The sequence below is a fragment of the Stigmatopora nigra genome, chromosome 5 (genome assembly GCF_051989575.1).
Source record: "Stigmatopora nigra isolate UIUO_SnigA chromosome 5, RoL_Snig_1.1, whole genome shotgun sequence".
Lineage (NCBI taxonomy): Eukaryota > Metazoa > Chordata > Actinopteri > Syngnathiformes > Syngnathidae > Stigmatopora > Stigmatopora nigra.
In genome coordinates, this window is record NC_135512.1 from 7,934,718 (window position 1) to 7,959,429 (window position 24,712).

Sequence of the window (24,712 nt, forward strand, 5' to 3'; positions counted from 1 at the left end):
TAGTAGGACTGGCCGATATGACAATAATTGTGATCATGATAAAAAAAAAAAATATATATATATGTATATCAGTCAGTGAATGGTTGTCCATTTGTCTCCTTGTGCCCTGTGATTGGCTGGACAGGGTGGTTCAGGGTGACCAGGATAGAATCCATGCATCCACCCAATGACCCCTTGTGAGCAGAATAAGCGGTTTAGAAAACGAATGAAGGAATATCATTGCGGCCTGTTGTTGAATGTAGGTTTCATGATAGTCAGTAGAGGGCATGCACGCTCTTTAAATATGCTTTTGTCTGTGGGAAGAGAAGCTGGCAGTTGTATTGTGTAGTCCTAATTTTCCAGTAGTGAGACCTCTTTTTATAACATTAATTTGTTCTAGAAGTGGTTTCGTAACTTGAAGTGTTCGTAAGTAATCTGATTTTGTATAGATTAGTAGAACTATGCACAGAATTTCTGTTTGATCTTCAAATTTTATTTTTTATTCCTTGTGTTATTGTTTCATTTATGTTCTGTTTAAATAAATGTAATCTCTTATTAGTACCAAACCACATTTCAAACTAATTTAAACTGCTTCTTAAAAAAAACCCCTTAAAACTACTTTTTTTTTTTTATCAATAAACATTGAACTAATTTCTCATCTCATTTTCTGAACCCCTTTTATCCTCATCAGTGTCCAGTGTCAGGCTTTTGGAACGTGGGAGGAAACCAGAGGAAACCCACACAGGCCTGGGAAGAACATGCCAACTCCTCACAGATGGACATGACCTGGATTTCAACCCAGGACCCCCAGAGCTGTGAGTCCAAAACACTATCCACTCATCCCACTGGGCCACACAATGTTGAACTGATACTCTTTAAACTGCAATAGTTTCCATTTGCCAACATCAACCCGAATGCCCCTAGCAAATACTAAACCTGAAGTATCCACTCATTTTCTTCCATTGACGGCAATAGACGTCTAAATCACCCCCCATCCCTTTTTTTTCAATTGGATTGGACTTCTTACAAGCCATCGGTCAGTCATCACGCCGGCCTTTAGTGTCTACTGTAAATCCGCCCACGCTATTTTCTGTTGTTCTCACTCTTCCACGCCACTGCTGTCTCTTCCTTCATCTTAGCTTGCTGCCATTTTTCCTCATCTCACAGCACTTCTAGCCTCCCTCCTCCTCTTTGAGAGTCATCAAATGAAGATTAAAGAGCCTTCACTCACTACTCTCTCTCTCTCTCTCTCTCACACACACACATACATGCACAAATACACACCCACACACTCCCTCAGGAAACCTTCACACAATTATGTCTAGAATGGGATTCATTCTCAGCCTTCAACAAGTCATTAACTGCATATTGCAAATTGTATGTTTCAGCAGAAAGCATTGATGAGGAACAGTGGGAATGAGGGGCTTCGGGGGAGGCCGGAATCATTCCAAAGTGTGCTAAGACTTCATTTGCATGTCACATATTGTGCCTTTATATTCAATGTATTTGAAAAAGTAGCGATTAAGGTGCAGATCACCATATAGTAAAACCTACCTTTATTTATATAAAAAAAACAACATAGTATAGTAAAGCTTTTTTTCTTAAGAGGAAATAGTAATGTAAGGCTTATTTAGAAAAAAAAAGACCGTGTATTGTAAGTCTTTTATTTATAAAAAAAAAACATGACCATGTATTATATTATGCCTTCATCCAGGAGTCTCCGGCGCCCCAGTGAGCGGAGGCTGACACAATCGTGCTTTTGGACGGCTTGCGCAGACGACTTTGCCGGATGGCAAATCCTCACTGATCTGTAAGTCCGATTGTCGTCGTCGTCATCGTCGACATTATCACTTTGGTCAATTGACCTTTATGTCATTCACGGCGTCCAGTCGGGAAGAGCTCGCTGACTGGCCGCAGGAACAGTTGGGACAGATGCACGTCGCCACCGCCTTCGTCATCCCAGGTAAAAGACTGTGTTGTGATTGTAAGAAAGAAAAAAAAGTTGTCATTTTAGGCATTGTTCAGAAATAATTGTCTTTTGTGTCATGAAAGATGCATTGGACAACGTGGAAGAGGAGCAGGAGGAGAAGAACGGTGTGCAGCCGACGTACCACCTTCCCGCTATATTTGGTAAGAAGGAGCTTGAGTAATTTGGCCAAGTGTGCAAACCACCTCCCTACACATTATGATCGTGTCCAATAAAAGTGTTGGGGAGGCTTCTTTGAAAACCTAGGTAATAGCCAATGTATTTTGATTTTTTTAGGCCAATTATTTGAACACATTTGGATGTAATGATTAAATGTAAAATTTAATTTTTAAAGTTTTTTTTAGTATAAGGTAATTTGTCTTTCGTCGCACGTGTCTTACTTTGTCTTTTTTAAATTTAAAAAAAGCCTTACTATACTATGTTGGTTCAAAAAAAAAACAACAACATAGTATAATAAGACTTTTCTTTCTTTGAAAAAAACATCATAGTAAATAAATACTACTGCTTACTTTTGGGAACCTGTGGCCCAGTGAATAAGTTATTGGCCTCCCACCTTAGTGGACCTGGGTTAAAGTCCTGGTTTGCTCTGCTTACCTAACTTTTCCCACTTGAAGGTACCATCAAGTACTAAGTATGATCTGGGAGGGAAAAGAGAAAACAACAAATACTACCACTTAAATATTGGAAAGTGGTGGCCCAGTGGATAAGTCATCAGTCTCCCACCTCTATGGTCCTGGGTTCAAATCCTGATGCTTGCAAAGCATTTTCCACTATTATTCAGGTAAATGGAGAAGATAAAAGTACAAGTACTACTGCATTCTCTCACAGGGAGTTGGCCCAGTGGTTAAGTCATCCGTCTCCCACATCTGAGGACCTCGGTTCAAATCTTAGTGCCTGCAAAGATTTTCCCAATATTATTCAGGTAAATGAAAGAGATAAAACGACAAGTATTACTGCTTTCTCTCACAGGGTTGTGGCCTAGTGGATAAGTCATCAGTCTCCCACCTCTGTGGTTCTGGGCTCAAATCCCAGTGCAGGCAAAGATTCTTCCCTATATTATTCAGGTAAATGAATGAGGTAAATGTATAAATACTACTGCTTTCTCTCACAGGTTGGTGGCCCAGTGGTTAAGTCATCAGTCTCCCACATCCGTGGTTGTTGGTTCAAATCCCAGCGCCTGCAAAGATTTTCTCAATATTATTCAGGTAAATGAATGAGATAAATGTATAAGTACTACTGCTTTCTCTCACAGGTTGGTGGCCCAGTGGTTAAGTCATCGGTCTCCCACATCCGTGGTTGTTGGTTCAAATCCCAGCGCCTGCAAAGATTTTCTCAATATTATTCAGGTAAATGAATGAGATAAATGTATAAGTACTACTGCTTTCTCTCACAGGTTGGTGGCCCAGTGGTTAAGTCATCGGTCTCCCACATCCGTGGTTGTTGGTTCAAATCCCAGCGCCTGCAAGGATTTTCTCAATTTTATTCAGGTAGATGAATGAGATAAATGTATAAGTACTACTGCTTTCTCTCACAGGTTGGTGGCCCAGTGGTTAAATCATCAGTCTCCCACATCTGTGGTTGTTGGTTCAAATCCCAGCGCCTACAAGGATTTTCTCAATATTATTCAGGTAGATGAATGAGATAAATGTATAAGTACTACTGCTTTCTCTCACAGGTTGCTGGCCCAGTGGTTAAGTCATCAGTCTCCCACATCTGAGGTTGTTGGTTCAAATCCCAGCACCTGTAAAGATTTTCTCAATATTATTCAGGTAGATGAATGAGATAAATGTATAAGTACTACTGCTTTCTCTCACAGGGTGCTGGCCCAGTGGTTAAGTCATCAGTCTCCCACATCTGTGGTTGTTGGTTCAAATCCCAGCGCCTGCAAAGATTTTCTCAATATTATTCAGGTAGATGAATGAGAAAAATGTATAAGTACTACTGCTTTCTCTCACAGGGTGCTGGCCCAGTGGTTAAGTCATCAGTCTCCCACATCTGTGGTTGTTGGTTCAAATCCCAGCACCTGCAAAGATTTTCTCAATATTATTCAGGTAGATGAATGAGATAAATGTATAAGTACTACTGCTTTCTCTCACAGGGTGCTGGCCCAGTGGTTAAGCCATCAGTCTCCCACATCTGTGGTTGTTGGTTCAAATCCCAGCACCTGCAAAGATTTTCTCAATATTATTCAGGTAGATGAATGAGATAAATGTATAAGTACTACTGCTTTCTCTCACAGGGTGGTGGCCCAGTGGATATGTCATCAGTCTCCCACATCTGTGGAACTGGGTTCAAATCCAAGTGCATGCAAATATTTTTTTGTCGTTTTTGGAGTTAAAAAGCCCTATATATTATAGTAAAGCTTTTTGTCTCCAAAAACGACATAGTATAGTAAGGCTTTTTGTCTCCAAAAAACGACATAGTATAGTAAGGCTTTTTGTCTCCAAAAACGACATAGTATAGTAAGGCTTTTTTTCTTGAAAAAACTACATAGTATAGTAAGGCTTTTTTTCTTGAAAAACGACATAGTATAGTAAGGCTTTTTTTCTTGAAAAAACGACATAGTATAGTAAGGCTTATTTTCTTGAAAAAACGACATAGTATAGTAAGGCTTTTTTTTATGAAAAAACGACATAGTATAGTAAGGCTTTTTTTCTTGAAAAAACGACATAGTATAGTAAGGCTTTTTTTCTTGAAAAAACGACATAGTATAGTAAGGCTTTTTGTCTCCAAAAAACGACATAGTATAGTAAGGCTTTTTGTCTCCAAAAACGACATAGTATAGTAAGGCTTTTTTTCTTGAAAAAACGACATAGTATAGTAAGGCTTTTTTTCTTGAAAAAACGACATAGTATAGTAAGGCTTTTTGTCTCCAAAAAACGACATAGTATAGTAAGGCTTTTTGTCTCCAAAAACGACATAGTATAGTAAGGCTTTTTTTCTTGAAAAAACTACATAGTATAGTAAGGCTTTTTGTCTCCAAAAAACGACATAGTATAGTAAGGCTTTTTGTCTCCAAAAACGACATAGTATAGTAAGGCTTTTTTTCTTGAAAAAACTACATAGTATAGTAAGGCTTTTTTTCTTGAAAAACGACATAGTATAGTAAGGCTTTTTTTCTTGAAAAAACGACATAGTATAGTAAGGCTTTTTTTCTTGAAAAAACGACATAGTATAGTAAGGCTTTTTTTCTTGAAAAAACGACATAGTATAGTAAGGCTTTTTTTCTTGAAAAAACGACATAGTATAGTAAGGCTTTTTTTCTTGAAAAACGACATAGTATAGTAAGGCTTTTTTTCTTGAAAAAACGACATAGTATAGTAAGGCTTTTTTTCTTGAAAAAACGACATAGTATAGTAAGGCTTTTTTTCTTGAAAAAACGACATAGTATAGTAAGGCTTTTTTTCTTGAAAAAACGACATAGTATAGTAAGGCTTTTTTTCTTGAAAAACGACATAGTATAGTAAGGCTTTTTTTCTTGAAAAAACGACATAGTATAGTAAGGCTTTTTTTCTTAAAAAAACGACATAGTATATTAAGGCTTTTTGTCTCCAAAAACGACATAGTATAGTAAGGCTTTTTTTTTTTGAAAAAACGACATATTATAGTAAGGCTTTTTTTCTTGAAAAAACGACATAGTATAGTAAGGCTTTTTTTCTTGAAAAAATGACATAGTATAGTAAGGCTTTTTTGTCTTAAAAAACGACATAGTATAGTAAGGCTTTTTGTCTCCAAAAACGACATAGTATAGTAAGGCTTTTTTTTCTTGAAAAAACGACATAGTATAGTAAGGCTTTTTTGTCTTAAAAAACGACATAGTATAGTAAGGCTTTTTGTCTCCAAAAACGACATAGTATATTAAGGCTTTTTTTCTTGAAAAAACGACATAGTATAGTAAGGCTTTTTTTCTTGAAAAAACGACATATTATAGTAAGGCTTTTTTTCTTGAAAAAACGACATAGTATAGTAAGGCTTTTTTTCTTGAAAAAACGACATAGTATAGTAAGGCTTTTTTTCTTGAAAAAACGACATAGTATAGTAAGGCTTTTTTGTCTTAAAAAACGACATAGTATAGTAAGGCTTTTTGTCTCCAAAAACGACATAGTATAGTAAGGCTTTTTTTCTTGAAAAAACGACATAGTATAGTAAGGCTTTTTGTCTCCAAAAACGACATAGTATAGTAAGGCTTTTTTTTATGAAAAAACGACATAGTATAGTAAGGCTTATTTTCTTGAAAAAACGACATAGTATAGTAAGGCTTTTTTTTATGAAAAAACGACATAGTATAGTAAGGCTTTTTTTCTTGAAAAAACGACATAGTATAGTAAGGCTTTTTTTCTTGAAAAAACGACATAGTATAGTAAGGCTTTTTGTCTCCAAAAAACGACATAGTATAGTAAGGCTTTTTGTCTCCAAAAACGACATAGTATAGTAAGGCTTTTTTTCTTGAAAAAACGACATAGTATAGTAAGGCTTTTTTTCTTGAAAAAACGACATAGTATAGTAAGGCTTTTTGTCTCCAAAAAACGACATAGTATAGTAAGGCTTTTTGTCTCCAAAAACGACATAGTATAGTAAGGCTTTTTTTCTTGAAAAAACTACATAGTATAGTAAGGCTTTTTTTCTTGAAAAAACTACATAGTATAGTAAGGCTTTTTTTCTTGAAAAACGACATAGTATAGTAAGGCTTTTTTTCTTGAAAAAACGACATAGTATAGTAAGGCTTTTTTTCTTGAAAAAACTACATAGTATAGTAAGGCTTTTTTTCTTGAAAAACGACATAGTATAGTAAGGCTTTTTTTCTTGAAAAAACGACATAGTATAGTAAGGCTTTTTTTCTTGAAAAAACGACATAGTATAGTAAGGCTTTTTTTTCTTGAAAAAACGACATAGTATAGTAAGGCTTTTTTTTCTTAAAAAAACGACATAGTATATTAAGGCTTTTTGTCTCCAAAAACGACATAGTATAGTAAGGCTTTTTTTTTTTGAAAAAACGACATATTATAGTAAGGCTTTTTTTTCTTGAAAAAACGACATAGTATAGTAAGGCTTTTTTTCTTGAAAAAATGACATAGTATAGTAAGGCTTTTTTGTCTTAAAAAACGACATAGTATAGTAAGGCTTTTTGTCTCCAAAAACGACATAGTATAGTAAGGCTTTTTTTTCTTGAAAAAACGACAGTATAGTAAGGCTTTTTTGTCTTAAAAAACGACATAGTATAGTAAGGCTTTTTGTCTCCAAAAACGACATAGTATATTAAGGCTTTTTTTCTTGAAAAAACGACATAGTATAGTAAGGCTTTTTTTCTTGAAAAAACGACATATTATAGTAAGGCTTTTTTTCTTGAAAAAACGACATAGTATAGTAAGGCTTTTTTTCTTGAAAAAACGACATAGTATAGTAAGGCTTTTTTTCTTGAAAAAACGACATAGTATAGTAAGGCTTTTTTTTCTTAAAAAAACGACATAGTATATTAAGGCTTTTTGTCTCCAAAAACGACATAGTATAGTAAGGCTTTTTTTTTTTGAAAAAACGACATATTATAGTAAGGCTTTTTTTCTTGAAAAAACGACATAGTATAGTAAGGCTTTTTTTCTTGAAAAAATGACATAGTTTAGTAAGGCTTTTTTGTCTTAAAAAACGACATAGTATAGTAAGGCTTTTTGTCTCCAAAAACGACATAGTATAGTAAGGCTTTTTTTTCTTGAAAAAACGACATAGTATAGTAAGGCTTTTTTGTCTTAAAAAACGACATAGTATAGTAAGGCTTTTTGTCTCCAAAAACGACATAGTATATTAAGGCTTTTTTTCTTGAAAAAACGACATAGTATAGTAAGGTTTTTTTTCTTGAAAAAACGACATATTATAGTAAGGCTTTTTTTCTTGAAAAAACGACATAGTATAGTAAGGCTTTTTTTCTTGAAAAAACGACATAGTATAGTAAGGCTTTTTTTCTTGAAAAAACGACATAGTATAGTAAGGCTTTTTTTCTTGAAAAAACGACATAGTATATTAAGGCTTTTTGTCTCCAAAAACGACATAGTATAGTAAGGCTTTTTTTTTTTAAAAAACGACATATTATAGTAAGGCTTTTTTTCTTGAAAAAACGACATAGTATAGTAAGGCTTTTTTTCTTGAAAAAACGACATAGTATAGTAAGGCTTTTTGTCTCCAAAAAACGACATAGTATAGTAAGGCTTTTTGTCTCCAAAAACGACATAGTATAATAAGGCTTTTTTTCTTGAAAAAACTACATAGTATAGTAAGGCTTTTTTTCTTGAAAAAACGACATAGTATAGTAAGGCTTTTTTTCTTGAAAAACGACATAGTATAGTAAGGCTTTTTTTCTTGAAAAAACGACATAGTATAGTAAGGCTTTTTTTCTTGAAAAAACGACATAGTATAGTAAGGCTTTTTTTCTTGAAAAACGACATAGTATAGTAAGGCTTTTTTTCTTGAAAAAACGACATAGTATAGTAAGGCTTTTTTTCTTAAAAAAACGACATAGTATATTAAGGCTTTTTGTCTCCAAAAACGACATAGTATAGTAAGGCTTTTTTTGTTGTTGAAAAAACGACATATTATAGTAAGGCTTTTTTTCTTGAAAAAACGACATAGTATAGTAAGGCTTTTTTTCTTGAAAAAATGACATAGTATAGTAAGGCTTTTTTGTCTTAAAAAACGACATAGTATAGTAAGGCTTTTTGTCTCCAAAAACGACATAGTATAGTAAGGCTTTTTTTTCTTGAAAAAACGACATAGTATAGTAAGGCTTTTTTGTCTTAAAAAACGACATAGTATAGTAAGGCTTTTTGTCTCCAAAAACGACATAGTATATTAAGGCTTTTTTTCTTGAAAAAACGACATAGTATAGTAAGGCTTTTTTTCTTGAAAAAACGACATAGTATAGTAAGGCCTTTTTTCTTGAAAAAACGACATAGTATAGTAAGGCTTTTTTGTCTTAAAAAACGACATAGTATAGTAAGGCTTTTTGTCTCCAAAAACGACATAGTATAGTAAGGCTTTTTTTCTTGAAAAAACGACATAGTATAGTAAGGCTTTTTGTCTCCAAAAACGACATAGTATAGTAAGGCTTTTTTTTATGAAAAAACGACATAGTATAGTAAGGCTTATTTTCTTGAAAAAACGACATAGTATTGTAAGGCTTTTTTTTATGAAAAAACGACATAGTATAGTAAGGCTTTTTTTCTTGAAAAAACGACATAGTATAGTAAGGCTTTTTTTCTTGAAAAAACGACATAGTATAGTAAGGCTTTTTGTCTCCAAAAAACGACATAGTATAGTAAGGCTTTTTGTCTCCAAAAACGACATAGTATAGTAAGGCTTTTTTTCTTGAAAAAACGACATAGTATAGTAAGGCTTTTTTTCTTGAAAAAACGACATAGTATAGTAAGGCTTTTTGTCTCCAAAAAACGACATAGTATAGTAAGGCTTTTTGTCTCCAAAAACGACATAGTATAGTAAGGCTTTTTTTCTTGAAAAAACTACATAGTATAGTAAGGCTTTTTTTCTTGAAAAAACTACATAGTATAGTAAGGCTTTTTTTCTTGAAAAACGACATAGTATAGTAAGGCTTTTTTTCTTGAAAAAACGACATAGTATAGTAAGGCTTTTTTTCTTGAAAAAACTACATAGTATAGTAAGGCTTTTTTTCTTGAAAAACGACATAGTATAGTAAGGCTTTTTTTCTTGAAAAAACGACATAGTATAGTAAGGCTTTTTTTCTTGAAAAAACGACATAGTATAGTAAGGCTTTTTTTCTTGAAAAACGACATAGTATAGTAAGGCTTTTTTTCTTGAAAAAACGACATAGTAGAGTAAGGCTTTTTTTTCTTAAAAAAACGACATAGTATATTAAGGCTTTTTGTCTCCAAAAACGACATAGTATAGTAAGGCTTTTTTTTTTTGAAAAAACGACATATTATAGTAAGGCTTTTTTTCTTGAAAAAACGACATAGTATAGTAAGGCTTTTTTTCTTGAAAAAATGACATAGTATAGTAAGGCTTTTTTGTCTTAAAAAACGACATAGTATAGTAAGGCTTTTTGTCTCCAAAAACGACATAGTATAGTAAGGCTTTTTTTTCTTGAAAAAACGACATAGTATAGTAAGGCTTTTTTGTCTTAAAAAACGACATAGTATAGTAAGGCTTTTTGTCTCCAAAAACGACATAGTATATTAAGGCTTTTTTTCTTGAAAAAACGACATAGTATAGTAAGGCTTTTTTTCTTGAAAAAACGACATATTATAGTAAGGCTTTTTTTCTTGAAAAAACGACATAGTATTGTAAGGCTTTTTTTTATGAAAAAACGACATAGTATAGTAAGGCTTTTTTTCTTGAAAAAACGACATAGTATAGTAAGGCTTTTTTTCTTGAAAAAACGACATAGTATAGTAAGGCTTTTTGTCTCCAAAAAACGACATAGTATAGTAAGGCTTTTTGTCTCCAAAAACGACATAGTATAGTAAGGCTTTTTTTCTTGAAAAAACGACATAGTATAGTAAGGCTTTTTTTCTTGAAAAAACGACATAGTATAGTAAGGCTTTTTGTCTCCAAAAAACGACATAGTATAGTAAGGCTTTTTGTCTCCAAAAACGACATAGTATAGTAAGGCTTTTTTTCTTGAAAAAACTACATAGTATAGTAAGGCTTTTTTTCTTGAAAAAACTACATAGTATAGTAAGGCTTTTTTTCTTGAAAAACGACATAGTATAGTAAGGCTTTTTTTCTTGAAAAAACGACATAGTATAGTAAGGCTTTTTTTCTTGAAAAAACTACATAGTATAGTAAGGCTTTTTTTCTTGAAAAACGACATAGTATAGTAAGGCTTTTTTTCTTGAAAAAACGACATAGTATAGTAAGGCTTTTTTTCTTGAAAAAACGACATAGTATAGTAAGGCTTTTTTTCTTGAAAAACGACATAGTATAGTAAGGCTTTTTTTCTTGAAAAAACGACATAGTAGAGTAAGGCTTTTTTTTCTTAAAAAAACGACATAGTATATTAAGGCTTTTTGTCTCCAAAAACGACATAGTATAGTAAGGCTTTTTTTTTTTGAAAAAACGACATATTATAGTAAGGCTTTTTTTCTTGAAAAAACGACATAGTATAGTAAGGCTTTTTTTCTTGAAAAAATGACATAGTATAGTAAGGCTTTTTTGTCTTAAAAAACGACATAGTATAGTAAGGCTTTTTGTCTCCAAAAACGACATAGTATAGTAAGGCTTTTTTTTCTTGAAAAAACGACATAGTATAGTAAGGCTTTTTTGTCTTAAAAAACGACATAGTATAGTAAGGCTTTTTGTCTCCAAAAACGACATAGTATATTAAGGCTTTTTTTCTTGAAAAAACGACATAGTATAGTAAGGCTTTTTTTCTTGAAAAAACGACATATTATAGTAAGGCTTTTTTTCTTGAAAAAACGACATAGTATAGTAAGGCTTTTTTTCTTGAAAAAACGACATAGTATAGTAAGGCTTTTTTTCTTGAAAAAACTACATAGTATAGTAAGGCTTTTTTTCTTGAAAAACGACATAGTATAGTAAGGCTTTTTTTCTTGAAAAAACGACATAGTATAGTAAGGCTTTTTTTCTTGAAAAAACGACATAGTATAGTAAGGCTTTTTTTCTTGAAAAACGACATAGTATAGTAAGGCTTTTTTTCTTGAAAAAACGACATAGTGTAGTAAGGCTTTTTTTCTTGAAAAAACGACATAGTATAGTACGGCTTTTTTTCTTGAAAAAACGACAGAGTATAGTAAGGCTTTTTTTCTTGAAAAAACGACATAGTATAGTAAGGCTTTTTGTTTCCAAAAACGACATAGTATAGTAAGGCTTTTTTTCTCGAAAAAACGACATATTATAGTAAGGCTTTTTTTCTTGAAAAAACGACATAGTATAGTAAGGCTTTTTGGAGACAAAAAGCCTTACTATACTATGTCGTTTTTTAAGACAAAAAAGCCTTACTATACTATGTCGTTTTTGAAGACAAAAAAGCCTTACTATACTATGTCGTTTTTTAAGACAAAAAAGCCTTACTATACTATGTCGTTTTTGGAGACAAAAAGCCTTACTATACTATGTCGTTTTTTGGAGACAAAAAGCCTTACTATACTATGTCGTTTTTTGAAGACCAAAAGCCTTACTATACTATGTCGTTTTTTCAAGAAAAAAAGCCTTACTATACTATGTCGTTTTTTCAAGAAAAAAAGCCTTACTATACTATGTCGTTTTTTCAAGAAAAAAAGCCTTAATATACTATGTCGTTTTTGGAGACAAAAAGCCTTACTATACTATGTCGTTTTTTAAGACAAAAAAGCCTTACTATACTATGTCGTTTTTTCAAGAAAAAAAAGCCTTACTATACTATGTCGTTTTTGGAGACAAAAAGCCTTACTATACAAATAAGTCGAGTGAAGCCCAGTGGCGGGACACTCACCACAGTCCACAGGGTATCAGAACCCCAGACGAAGCTCAACCAAGCACGGATCCACCAACGGACATGAGTCCACCGACACAGACCTTGTCCATCTTGAAGGCCTGAAAGGGAGCTATGGTTCGGAGGGATTTGGGGTGTGACCGCGTGGTTCCACCTTGCGCCACACACCTGGGGCTGATCATCCTGTGGTGGGCCAACCTCTGCAGAGGGTGTCTTGTTATAAGTGGCTGAAACACCCAATGACGTGTGGGGCTAACAACTGATGATGTGGCGTGCAGGTGGCACCGCGTGATCCTAGCCAAATCCCACCCCATGTAAGACGTTATCTCCAATCTCTGTCAATTGATGTGCTGAACATTAGGGATATTTAACACCTAGTCCTATAAAGAAACCTATGTCGTTTTTTAAGACAAAAAAGCCTTACTATACTATGTCATTTTTTCAAGAAAAAAAGCCTTACTATACTATGTCGTTTTTTCAAGAAAAAAAGCCTTACTATAATATGTCGTTTTTTCAAGAAAAAAAGCCTTACTATACTATGTCGTTTTTGGAAACAAAAAGCCTTACTATACTATGTCGTTTTTGGAGACAAAAAGCCTTACTATACTATGTTGTTTTTTGGAGACAAAAAGCCTTACTATACTGTCGTTTTTTCAAGAAAAAAGCCTTACTATACTATGTCGTTTTTTCAAGAAAAAAAGCCTTACTATACTATGTTGTTTTTTCAAGAAAAAAACGGCAAGAAAGAAACGACATAGTATAGTAAGGCTTTTTTTCTTGAAAAAACGACATAGTATAGTAAGGCTTTTTTTGTGAAAAAACGACATAGTATAGTAAGGCTTTTTTTGTGAAAAAACGACATAGTATAGTAAGGCTTTTTTTCTTGAAAAAACGACATAGTATAGTAAGGCTTTTTTCTTGAAAAAACGACATAGTATAGTAAGGCTTTTTTTCTTGAAAAAACGACATAGTATAGTAACATACTATGTTGTTTTTTGGAGACAAAAAGCCTTACTATACTGTCGTTTTTTCAAGAAAAAAGCCTTACTATATTATGTCGTTTTTTCAAGAAAAAAGCCTTACTATACTATGTCGTTTTTTTCAAGAAAAAAAGCCTTACTATACTATGTCGTTTTTTGAGACAAAAAAAGCCTTACTATACTATGTCTTTTTTTCAAGAAAAAAAGCCTTACTATACTATGTCGTTTTTTCAAGAAAAAAAGCCTTACTATACTATGTCGTTTTTTCAAGAAAAAAGCCTTACTATACTATGTCGTTTTTTCAAGAAAAAAAGCCTTACTATACTATGTCGTTTTTTCACAAAAAAAGCCTTACTATACTATGTCGTTTTTTCACAAAAAAAGCCTTACTATACTATGTCGTTTTTTCAAGAAAAAAGCCTTACTATACTATGTCGTTTTTTCAAGAAAAAAAGCCTTACTATACTATGTCGTTTTTTGAGACAAAAAAGCCTTACTATACTATGTCGTTTTTTCAAGAAAAAAAGCCTTACTATACTATGTCGTTTTTTCAAGAAAAAAGCCTTACTATACTATGTCGTTTTTTCAAGAAAAAAGCCTTACTATACTATGTCGTTTTTTCAAGAAAAAAAGCCTTACTATACTATGTTGTTTTTTCAAGAAAAAAAGCCTTACTATACTATGTCGTTTTTTCAAGAAAAAAAGCCTTACTATACTATGTTGTTTTTTCAAGAAAAAAAGCCTTACTATACTATGTCGTTTTTTCAAGAAAAAAAGCCTTACTATACTATGTCATTTTTTCAAGAAAAAAAGCCTTACTATACTATGTCGTTTTTTCAAGAAAAAAAGCCTTACTATACTATGTCGTTTTTTCAAGAAAAAAGCCTTACTATACTATGTCGTTTTTTCAAGAAAAAAAGCCTTACTATACTATGTTGTTTTTTCACAAAAAAAGCCTGACTATACTATGTCGTTTTTTCACAAAAAAAGCCTTACTATACTATGTCATTTTTTCAAGAAAAAAGCCTTACTATACTATGTCGTTTTTTCAAGAAAAAAAGCCTTACTATACTATGTCGTTTTTTGAGACAAAAAAGCCTTACTATACTATGTCGTTTTTTGAGACAAAAAAGCCTTACTATACTATGTCGTTTTTTCAAGAAAAAAAGCCTTACTATACTATGTCGTTTTTTCAAGAAAAAAAGCCTTACTATACTATGTCGTTTTTTCAAGAAAAAAGCCTTACTATACTATGTCGTTTTTTCAAGAAAAAAAGCCTTACTATACTATGTCGTTTTTTCACAAAAAAAGCCTTACTATACTATGTCGTTTTTTCACAAAAAAAGCCTTACTATACTATGTCGTTTTTTCAAGAAAAAAAGCCTTACTATACTATGTCGTTTCTTCAAGAAAAAAAGCCTTACTATACTATGTCGTTTTTTCAAGAAAAAAAGCCTTACTATACTATGTCGTTTTTTCACAAAAAAAGCCTTACTATACTATGTCGTTTTTTCACAAAAAAAGCCTTACTATACTATGTTGTTTTTTCACAAAAAAGCCTTACTATACTATGTCGTTTTTTCACAAAAAAAAGCCTTACTATACTATGTCATTTTTTCAAGAAAAAAGCCTTACTATACTATGTCGTTTTTTCAAGAAAAAAAGCCTTACTATACTATGTCATTTTTTGAGACAAAAAAGCCTTACTATACTATGTCGTTTTTTCAAGAAAAAAAGCCTTACTATACTATGTCGTTTTTTCAAGAAAAAAAGCCTTACTATACTATGTCGTTTTTTCAAGAAAAAAAGCCTTACTATACTATGTCGTTTTTTTCAAGAAAAAAAGCCTTACTTTACTATGTCGTTTTTTCAAGAAAAAAAGCCTTACTATACTATGTCGTTTTTTCACAAAAAAAGCCTTACTATACTATGTCGTTTTTTCAAGAAAAAAAGCCTTACTATACTATGTCGTTTTTTCAAGAAAAAAAGCCTTACTATACTATGTCGTTTTTTCAAGAAAAAAAGCCTTACTATACTATGTTGTTTTTTCAAGAAAAAAAGCCTTACTATACTATGTCGTTTTTTCACAAAAAAGCCTTACTATACTATGTCGTTTTTTCACAAAAAAAGCCTTACTATACTATGTCGTTTTTTCAAGAAAAAAAGCCTTACTATACTATGTCGTTTTTTCAAGAAAAAAAGCCTTACTATACTATGTCGTTTTTTCAAGAAAAAAAGCCTTACTATACTATGTCGTTTTTTCAAGAAAAAAAGCCTTACTATACTATGTCGTTTTTTCAAGAAAAAAAGCCTTACTATACTATGTCGTTTTTTCAAGAAAAAAAGCCTTACTATACTATGTCGTTTTTTCAAGAAAAAAAAGCCTTACTATACTATGTCGTTTTTGGAGACAAAAGGCCTTACTATACTATGTCGTTTTTTAAGACAAAAAAGCCTTACTATACTACGTCGTTTTTTAAGACAAAAAGCCTTACTATACTATGTCGTTTTTTAAGACAAATAAGCCTTACTTTACTATGTCGTTTTTGGAGACAAAAAGTCTTACTATACTATATCGTTTTTTCAAGACAAAAAACCCTTACTATACTATGTCGTTTTTGGAGACAAAAAGCCTTACTATACTATGTCGTTTTTGGAGACAAAAAGCCTTACTATACTATGTCGTTTTTTTAAGACAATAAAGCCTTTCTATACTATGTCATTTTTGGAGACAAAAAGCCTTACTCTACTATGTCGTTTTTTAAGACAAAAAAGCTTTACTATACTATGTCGTTTTTGGAGACAAATAGCCTTACTATACTATGTCGTTTTTGAAGACAAAAAGCCTTACTATACTATGTCGTTTTGGAAGACAAAAAGCCTTACTATACTATGTCGTTTTTTTAAGTCAAAAAGCCTTACCATATATACTTTGTCGTTTTTGACGGACAAAGCCTTACTATACATTGTCAAAAATCCTCCGGGTTTGGACCTTTCTGTGTGGAGTTTGCATATTCTCCCTGGGCCTCCCGGGGTATTTTCCGGGTACTCCGGTTTCCCCCCATATTCCAAAGACATGCATGGTAGGCTGATTGACACTCTATATTGCCCTTAGGTATAAATGTGAGCGTGAATGTTTTTTATTTTTTTTTCGTCTCCTTGTGCCCTGCGATGGGCTGGCTACCAATTCAGGGTGTCCCCCACTTCTGTCTGGAAGTCAGCTGGGGTAGGCTCCAGCACCCCTGCAACCCTAGTGAGGTAAAAGCCTTTTAGAAAATGAGATGAGATATCACAAAGAAGGGTGGCCAATCCGGGTCAAAATAGAACCAGCATTGATAGACTGCCTGCGCCCATATCGAGTGGCAATTTCTTGGGAATACTGGCTTGTATTTGATTCCCCACTACTAAAAAAAACCAAGTGATCTTAAACATATTGACCAAGCCTGCTGGAATAGACACGGGCTCCCCTTAATGAGGATGCGTGACAAAAAAAAAAATCAGATAGATGAATGGACTATTTAGAGGCATTTTAGAGGCCATCATTTTTCTTGTGCTTAAGCCAAGCATAAAAGATCCAACTTTACCGGCCTGGTGATCGATGAAGTTCTTTTTTCTCCTGGATGAATCTTTAAATTGAACGTCGAAAAGGCAATACGGTAGAGGAAGAAATGGAGGTAAAGTGGGTCAGGCAGGAGCACGAGCGGAGGAGGGGGGGACGGCGGCCTGTAGAAACATTATTGATGCGGCCTCTCATCCCCCCCCTGTAGAATCCACTCCGCCTCTCACCTTTTTGACCAGCAATTACACCTCACCAAATGATGATCCATACCAGCAGAGCAGACTTGACCGCAGATTGGGGATGGATTGAACTCTGTCTCCTCCTCTCCCATCTTTTTCTCCCGCAGTGGGCGCCTCTCGCCCCCGTGCCGGCCGATGGAGACGGATGGCACCGGGCCGCTGGCCTCGGCCCCTGCAGATTGATTATTGATCAGTAGGACAGTGATGGATTGAGGACGGGAGAAGGCTGTGGGTAGAGGTGCAGAAGTGAGAGGATTTCAAGGAATTGATGTTGTAAAAGTGGCTTTGAATGATGACACGGGGGCGACGGAGGGGAGGCATTGCTAAACTGTCACCTCAAGGGGAAGCTATTGACCTAACCAGACGAGCACCAAAGATGCGCTTTTAGATCTTCTTCTTTCGGGATGCCATGAAGAAAAAAAAACACCAGCACCCCTTTCTGAGGTCCCCCAGTCTATCTGGGAACGGTATTGCAACTGCACTGACAGTTTTTAGTTACTTTCTGAGGTCCCCCAACCAATGTTCCCTCTAAGCTGCGCGGGTTCGCCATTGCGCACTACTCTTGTCTTCTCTGCGCAGCAGCAATCATATGACGCGCAGTAAATAAAATCCGAACTTTTAATTTATTTTTTATTTTAATTTATTTATTATTATGATTAGTAGGTTGCCTAGGAGGTTGTCTTTCTGCCCAGACAAAAGAAAAATTAGAGGGAACATTGCCCACAACATGTTGGGAACAGTGACTGTTTTTAGTTATTTTTTTGGGGAAGGGCTACCATGGAAATTTAAGACAATCCCTAACTTTTAGGCAATGACAACCCATTTTAGCAAATAAAGGTAAGGAATACATTAGAGCTGATTTTGGATTTTGCTAAATTCCAGTTGCGTGATCACTGACCCCACTTGGAGGCTGCATGGTGGAAATACATAAATAATATTTAGATTCCCAGGTGGCCCTTGAATCCAATAAAATGTCATAAACTGCTCGCTAATGTCCATACAAATCCATTTGCAATACATGAATCGCGGCTTGGTGGATTAAACAATAATGAAGTCATCAACGGAATTTCAGACGCGCACTTGTCAAGCAATGAATTTAAAGAGGCGTGCAATGTGCTTGGCTTTGCGATAAGTACAAAATATGAAAATGAAATTGAAGGGAAAATTATTAATAAGAGACCTATAGCTAAATTGCTAGACAGGAGTCGTTAGCTTTATTGAGTGAAGATTATTCAGATTAGTCAGGCCTAATTGTCAGATAAATAATGATAAGCAAAGAAATACTACCATTTGGCAAATTGCTAGTTTTTAAGACCAGATTTAGTTTACAGATTCAGACGTCGTTTTTGAGACGGAATCAATTATTTCTGTCTGACTTATTTTATATTGAGACCGATTCTGAAGCCATTTATTGTTCACTCCCTTAAAAAAAATGTTCAAGATGCTTCCGACAGCCAAGTTTATAAAGCCTTAAAATTAAAGCGCAATTCTGAAGATTCTATTGTGATACCTATGAGAATAAACTCAATGATTGAGGGTTCATCACAATACAAATGTTGACCTAAAAACAACCCAATTTGATCTAGGAGTGTCAATTAAAAAACAAACTTTTTGACAGACCAACATAAACTGCCATTTTTGAGCTACTACTACAATTAATTAATTCATTCATTACTTACTCCAGTTAATTTGCGAAAACTTCCCAATGATCTCGTCAACGCGGAATGCACCGAGACAAGATTAGAATTGGCACAATGGTTCATCCAGTTCAAACTGTATTCAAACTAGTACAAGCTAAAAGTGTACCTTCTAGTGTTGGAGATGTTAGCAGTTCTCCCACTTCAAAAAGCCTTTCTCATCATCGCCCACTTATCGGTGGCGAGTGTGTTTGTGAGGTAGAAGTTTGCTGATGTGGGTTTTGCGTTGACTGAGGCTGTCGGCAGACACATGAAGATGACTATCGCCTGGCAATATCAGCCAGGCTCGGGAGAGTCACCGCTACTCTGCGGGGGAGTCAAAAGGTTAAACTGCAATCTCCACACTCTTATTTTTAAGCCTGCTCTTTTCTCTCTGTCTTATTTTTTTTTAAACGCTCTTCTTTGTGCGAATGTGTGTGTGTGCGTGTGTTTACTCCCTTTGCACTCCAGTGCGTGAATATCAGCGCGCTTGATAAAGGAACAGAAGGAGACCGTTGGCTGCTACGCATGAGTGTGCTGGAAGCAGATACAGCAGGAAATAAATGACAAGCAGGCAGCTTCCCAGCACAGAGCGTACGCTGGGCGCCATTTCTGCCTGTGTGTCCTACCAAAGTCATTAGTTAGCCATAATGATTATATTCTGCTTTTCAGTTAATTATCAACAACAATTTGTTATGAAGACGCGGCGAGTTATTTCGGCTCCCCTCTCGGGATGGATCCATATGTTCCTAGATATACACATTGCTATACAGCTCAACCACCCAGGCATGGTGGGTGTAGAGTCCCAGGAGAAGGCATCCTCAGTGGATCTCAAACAGAGGAAAAGTTTTGGACAGCTAAAGTTTAGATTTTTTGGTACAGTCATCCCTCAAATAGCGCGGTTAATCTGGACCAGACATGGCCGCGATAGACGAAAAACCGCAAAGTGGGATTATTACTACCACAATACTGTTAGTGACATTGGAATATTAACACAAACATATCAACAATCTTGTGTTCCAATTACTGTACTGTTTGATAAATTAATCACGTTATATCTATATTTAAAAAAAAGTTTTTCCGTTTTCATCACATTAAGAAAAACAGACACGTGAAGATACAATCCGATATAAAAAAATATTAGGGAGGAAACGATATCAAAATCTCAGTTTGATATTGTCATGTATCAATACCACGTTTTGGTCATTATTGTAATATTGTGGGTAAGAATGACAGTGTTAGGAAAACAGGTCAACGGCTTTAAAAAGCTTGCATTGTGAAGTCATTTCTTCTTGCCACTCTCAAAAATGCAACTACACATTCATACATTATCATTTGTAAAATAGTTCCATCGGCGCTGGCACATCCGTGACGATGCATAAACATCCAAATATATGCAGACAAATAAGTTTATTGGCCAGTGGAAAAGAAGTTCCCAAAGCTTCAGATCACAGTTGGGGGTGCGTGTTCCCTCTCACCGCATTCCATGATGGATGGAGAGAGGGAGATTGTGCAAATTAGGTGAAGAGAAGATGAGCAGAATACAAGTACAAAGTAAGTGTAAAATATGCTCAAGGTCTCCTGATCTTTCAAAGAGGGCGGCACGCTGTGTTGACTTAGTTTACATGCATACTGAAAGACTAACGTAAACGCACATGAAAAAAAAAATCAAATTGTCTTTTGTTCAAATAAAAGATAAGAATTTATATAAAAAATAGATGATCAAGACTAGCCTTATACTGTGGTCTTCATTCTCTTGAAAAGTAAAAATGCAACGAAACAAATATGCCATGTCTATGCAATGAAATATCGTAGTATATACATAAATATATACATGCACACGTAGGTGTAAGTGTAGTTGTAGGTGTAAGTGTAGTTGTAGGTGTAAGTGTAGTTGTAGTTGGCGTAGTTGTAGTTGGCGTAGTTGTAGTTGGGGTAGTTGTAGTTGGGGTAGTTGTAGTTGGGGTAGTTGTAGTTGGGGTAGTTGTAGTTGGGGTAGTTGTAGTTGGTGTAGTTGTAGTTGGTGTAGTTGTAGTTGGTGTAGTTGTAGTTGGTGTAGTTGTAGTTGGTGTAGTTGTAGTTGGTGTAGTTGCAGTTGGTGTAGTTGTAGGTGGTGTAGTTGTAGGTGGTGTAGTTGTAGGTGTCCAAATCTGCATTACCACTGCTTATTTTCAGAGAATTAAATCTAAAAGTTTTGATAATCAAATTGAGTAGGTACTTTAAAAAGTGCACAGGCATCATGCAGTGTAAACATGCTGCTAGTTTGTCATGTGGAAAATGAATGCCTCCAGTCCGAATGAATATCCAACACAGCATTGTAAAGACCTTTGGACTTATGCAACACGATTAACATCGAGTTAAAAAAAAAAAGAGTTGAAGAATTTTGTAAACGTATTGTTTATGTCTGGTTTCTTTTAAGACTTGTAATGCACTGTCGAAAATGCTATTGTTTTGTGTGTGCCTTAATGAACACCTATTCTTTAATTCTCTAAAGTGGACGGAAGAAGGTAAAAACTAATGTCTCTTCAGGCATCCACGTAATTATTCGTACCAAAATATGTAACCTAGTTGGCTGAAATAAAATAGTTGGTTCATGAGTGGAAACATTAAAACGATATTTGAGAAAACTCTGGATCATTAAAGCTAAAAAATGTTCAAATATGAGATAGATTTGCCTTTCAAAAGGGCCAAGCAAGCATTGTTTCCCCCCCCAAAAATCATTTTATCCATCATGGAAAATTAGTGCCACCAATTGCCAATTATAGACATCCAATCACGTGGCTCCTTTCATCATTCTACTGTTAATTGAAATGGATTCATCTCCGTTAGACGTCGAAACCATTTTACCAGGGAGGTCTAGTCAATGGAAGCCAACGTGGATAGAAAACTTGAAGCAAACATTTCTGGAGTCCAAAATACACTTTAGAACAACATTGATTTCCAAGAGAACTGTCACAATAAATGCTTTGCTTGTTGTTTATGCTCGCATAGAGTCGTTTGTTAGATTCCAAGCCTGCCTCAATAATAGAAGCAGTCCTCCGAGTACGGCTGGATTAAAAAAAACAATAGTTTCTCCGGCGAATGTCAGCGCGCCATTTCGAGCAAACGAACGCAAGCGGGGACGAGTGGGAGTTGTCTGCGTGCCTCTAAATGAACATTTCCAAGAACTTGACTCTGACCGAGAGAAGTGCAAGAAAGAGAATTTGAATAGGTAAAACAGAATCGGTAATAATGTATATCGCAGCTTTTCTAATGCAGTGCTGTTTAATGCGGGTTAAATCCCCCAACTTCTCGTCAAAACTTCAACAATTTCGCAGTCCAGTAATCTTCCAATTTAATAACCTTAAGCTTCCCTAGCTCCATAAATCTGACGTTCTAACGCCTTCCCAAGCCAACCTCAGCCGCCCCCCTTCCCCGCCTCCCCCTTATTCCGAGCTCTGCGCATTTTATCTCCATAATAGCACAAAGCGGCGCAAGCTGCCTCCGTGGGCGAGATAAGGGAAATTCCTGCCCGTATTTTAATAGCTTTGCTCAGCTATCTGTTCCTAGCAACTCCTCAGGAGCTGCCAGCCAACGCGCTCACCTTGGACGCAGAACCCGGAGGAGATTCCTACAGAAAAGCGTGACTGCTAAAGGCGCGTGTGAATCTCAACGGGCATTTCTGTGGCTCGGCGTGTCTGCCGCTGTGCAAGTGTTGAAATAAATTCATACCTAGGATGTATATGGAGAAAGTTGCCTTGACAGATGGGAGGATAACAGCATAACTGCCTAGCGATCCCACAGGAAGCCATAAGGGGATCTGTTGGAAATGAAAAGACCCACAGAAAATTAATAAGCATAAGAAAATTAATTTGATCCATCATCAGCAAATTATATATACATATACATTCACATATATACATATACATGCATATATAGATACATACACATACATATACATACACATATATATACATATGCATATATACATATGCATATATACATATGCATATATATATATATATATATATATATATATATATATATATATATATATATATATATATATATATATATATGCATATGTATATGTGTATGTATATATATGCATATGTATGTGTGTATATATATATATATATATATATATATATATATATATATATATATATATATATATATATATATATATATATATATATATATATATATATATATATATATATATATATATATATATATATATATATATATATATATATATATATATATATATACACACATACATATGCATATATATACATACACATATACATATGCATATATATATATATATACATACACATTCATATTTATACATACATATATATACATATATACATACATATAAATACATATATATATACATACATATACACATACATATATATACATACATATATATACATATATACATACATATATATACATACCTATATATATACATATACATACCTATATATATAATGCGTCCGCGAAGAAACCCGCCCAATTGAAAAAGCTTTTTCGATATGAGTTGTGGCATTCGCTTCCTATTTGTGCTTTGCTTTACATTTTTCAGACTGTCAAACATGATTTCTACATTAGTGCTGGCTGGATGGCTTGGCAAATAAACAATCCGTGTTTGCGTTCTGACAGGAAACCAATATGCCCGAAAGTTTTGTAATCAATCAAAATAAAGAAATCAAAATGTATATTTGCTTGAATAATATTCACCCTGATAAGTTCAGTTGGTTCTTTGCTAAAACAAATGAACACCAGCCCTTGACTCATTGTCAGCAATTGACACCGTTTTCATAACGCCATCACCGCCAGGTGATTGACAACGATATAATCTACACCCATGCCATTTCATAATCCAATCCCTGATATGAATGCATCTCCCAAATATAAACTGGGAACAGAATGTGGCGCAGAATACTTCAGATAGGAGCCAAAATGTTAGCAGTTGTAAGATGGCTTTGTCCTTGAGGCAGCTGCTAATTATGCAAGCACTGCCTGGGGCTGCCTTGAGGTGTGTTGCCATGGAAGAGGATTGTGGAAGTTTTCCTGGAATACACTTCAAGATAAACAAAAACAAACCAACATGGAGCAAAAGCTATGTGTATTGATCATCTACCAATATAGGAGTGAGAAGATGGTCATAGTGCATGTTGATAAAAGATCATTTCTCTCATTGTAAACTCCCTCCCTCCTTTTCTTATTACGTCACATGATTTTCAACGGCAAATGAGTTTGTGACTCACACACACAATTCACCCGAGTCTGAAAAAAGCAATAGGATACCAGCTCCAAAAGGATTTTTTTGTGCCTTTGCAATATCTCAGGCAGTTTTTCTCAACTACTTTTCTATACGGGAATGTAGTTTTCCTTGATTTGGTACAGTCAATACAATTACAAAATGAGACCACTGCCACAAAAAAAAAACAGATTTTGGTCTCATTTTCCCTATTGTTTCCCTAAGGGATGCCATGCTTTTTTAAAGAAAGTCTTTATTTATCTTTTTTTTATACTAACTTACAGCATAATGACCACACACAAACCTTTCCAGTCCGAGCGCCTGATTATTAGATAACAAGAGTCACGCTCCACTGGAAAGCACTGACACAAATTGGGTCGGAAGGGTCGCCTTTCCTCCTGCAAATTGCATACTGCATAATAATTTATAATTTTCCTTGGAAACAATCATATTCTGTACAATTTTGATTAACTGGAGGTCATTTCTTTCAGTACCAATTGCTCATCAAAACTAGAAAACGATTTATTTTAAATCAATAGGGACAACGTCCTGTGGTGATGGTGACACTTGACGAGAGACATG

At 34.5% G+C, this 24,712-nt stretch overlaps 1 protein-coding gene and 1 long non-coding RNA gene across 12 annotated transcripts in view; one reads left to right on the plus strand and one right to left on the minus strand.

Annotated features, from left to right (window-relative positions):
- Positions 1-1,667: 1,667 nt before the first annotated feature.
- On the plus strand, positions 1,668-2,170 carry LOC144196669 (uncharacterized). Its single transcript, XR_013326366.1, has 3 exons — positions 1,668-1,789; positions 1,869-1,942; positions 2,032-2,170. It is a non-coding gene; the product is annotated as an uncharacterized LOC144196669 (long non-coding RNA).
- An 895-nt stretch (positions 2,171-3,065) lies between these two features.
- The window catches only part of LOC144197285 (uncharacterized), a 38,089-nt gene continuing 16,442 nt past the window's right edge, over positions 3,066-24,712 (minus strand). For 3 of the 11 annotated variants that reach the window (XR_013326514.1, XR_013326513.1, XR_013326511.1), the window contains exons 2-9: positions 22,460-22,675; positions 19,007-19,413; positions 17,232-17,372; positions 3,922-3,989; positions 3,781-3,848; positions 3,640-3,707; positions 3,499-3,566; positions 3,082-3,143 (exon numbers count right to left, since the gene is read on the minus strand). Coding sequence is in view for 6 of the 11 variants with exons in the window: in XM_077717983.1 (XP_077574109.1) it covers positions 20,671-21,192 (522 nt within the window). In the remaining 5 variants the exon portion in view is untranslated. Of the gene's footprint in view, positions 3,144-3,357; positions 3,426-3,498; positions 3,567-3,639; positions 3,708-3,780; positions 3,849-3,921; positions 3,990-4,062; positions 4,131-17,231; positions 17,373-19,006; positions 22,353-22,459; positions 22,676-24,712 lie in introns of those variants that run through there. The other 8 variants (XM_077717983.1, XR_013326512.1, XM_077717986.1 and 5 more) reach the window with 8 other exon arrangements.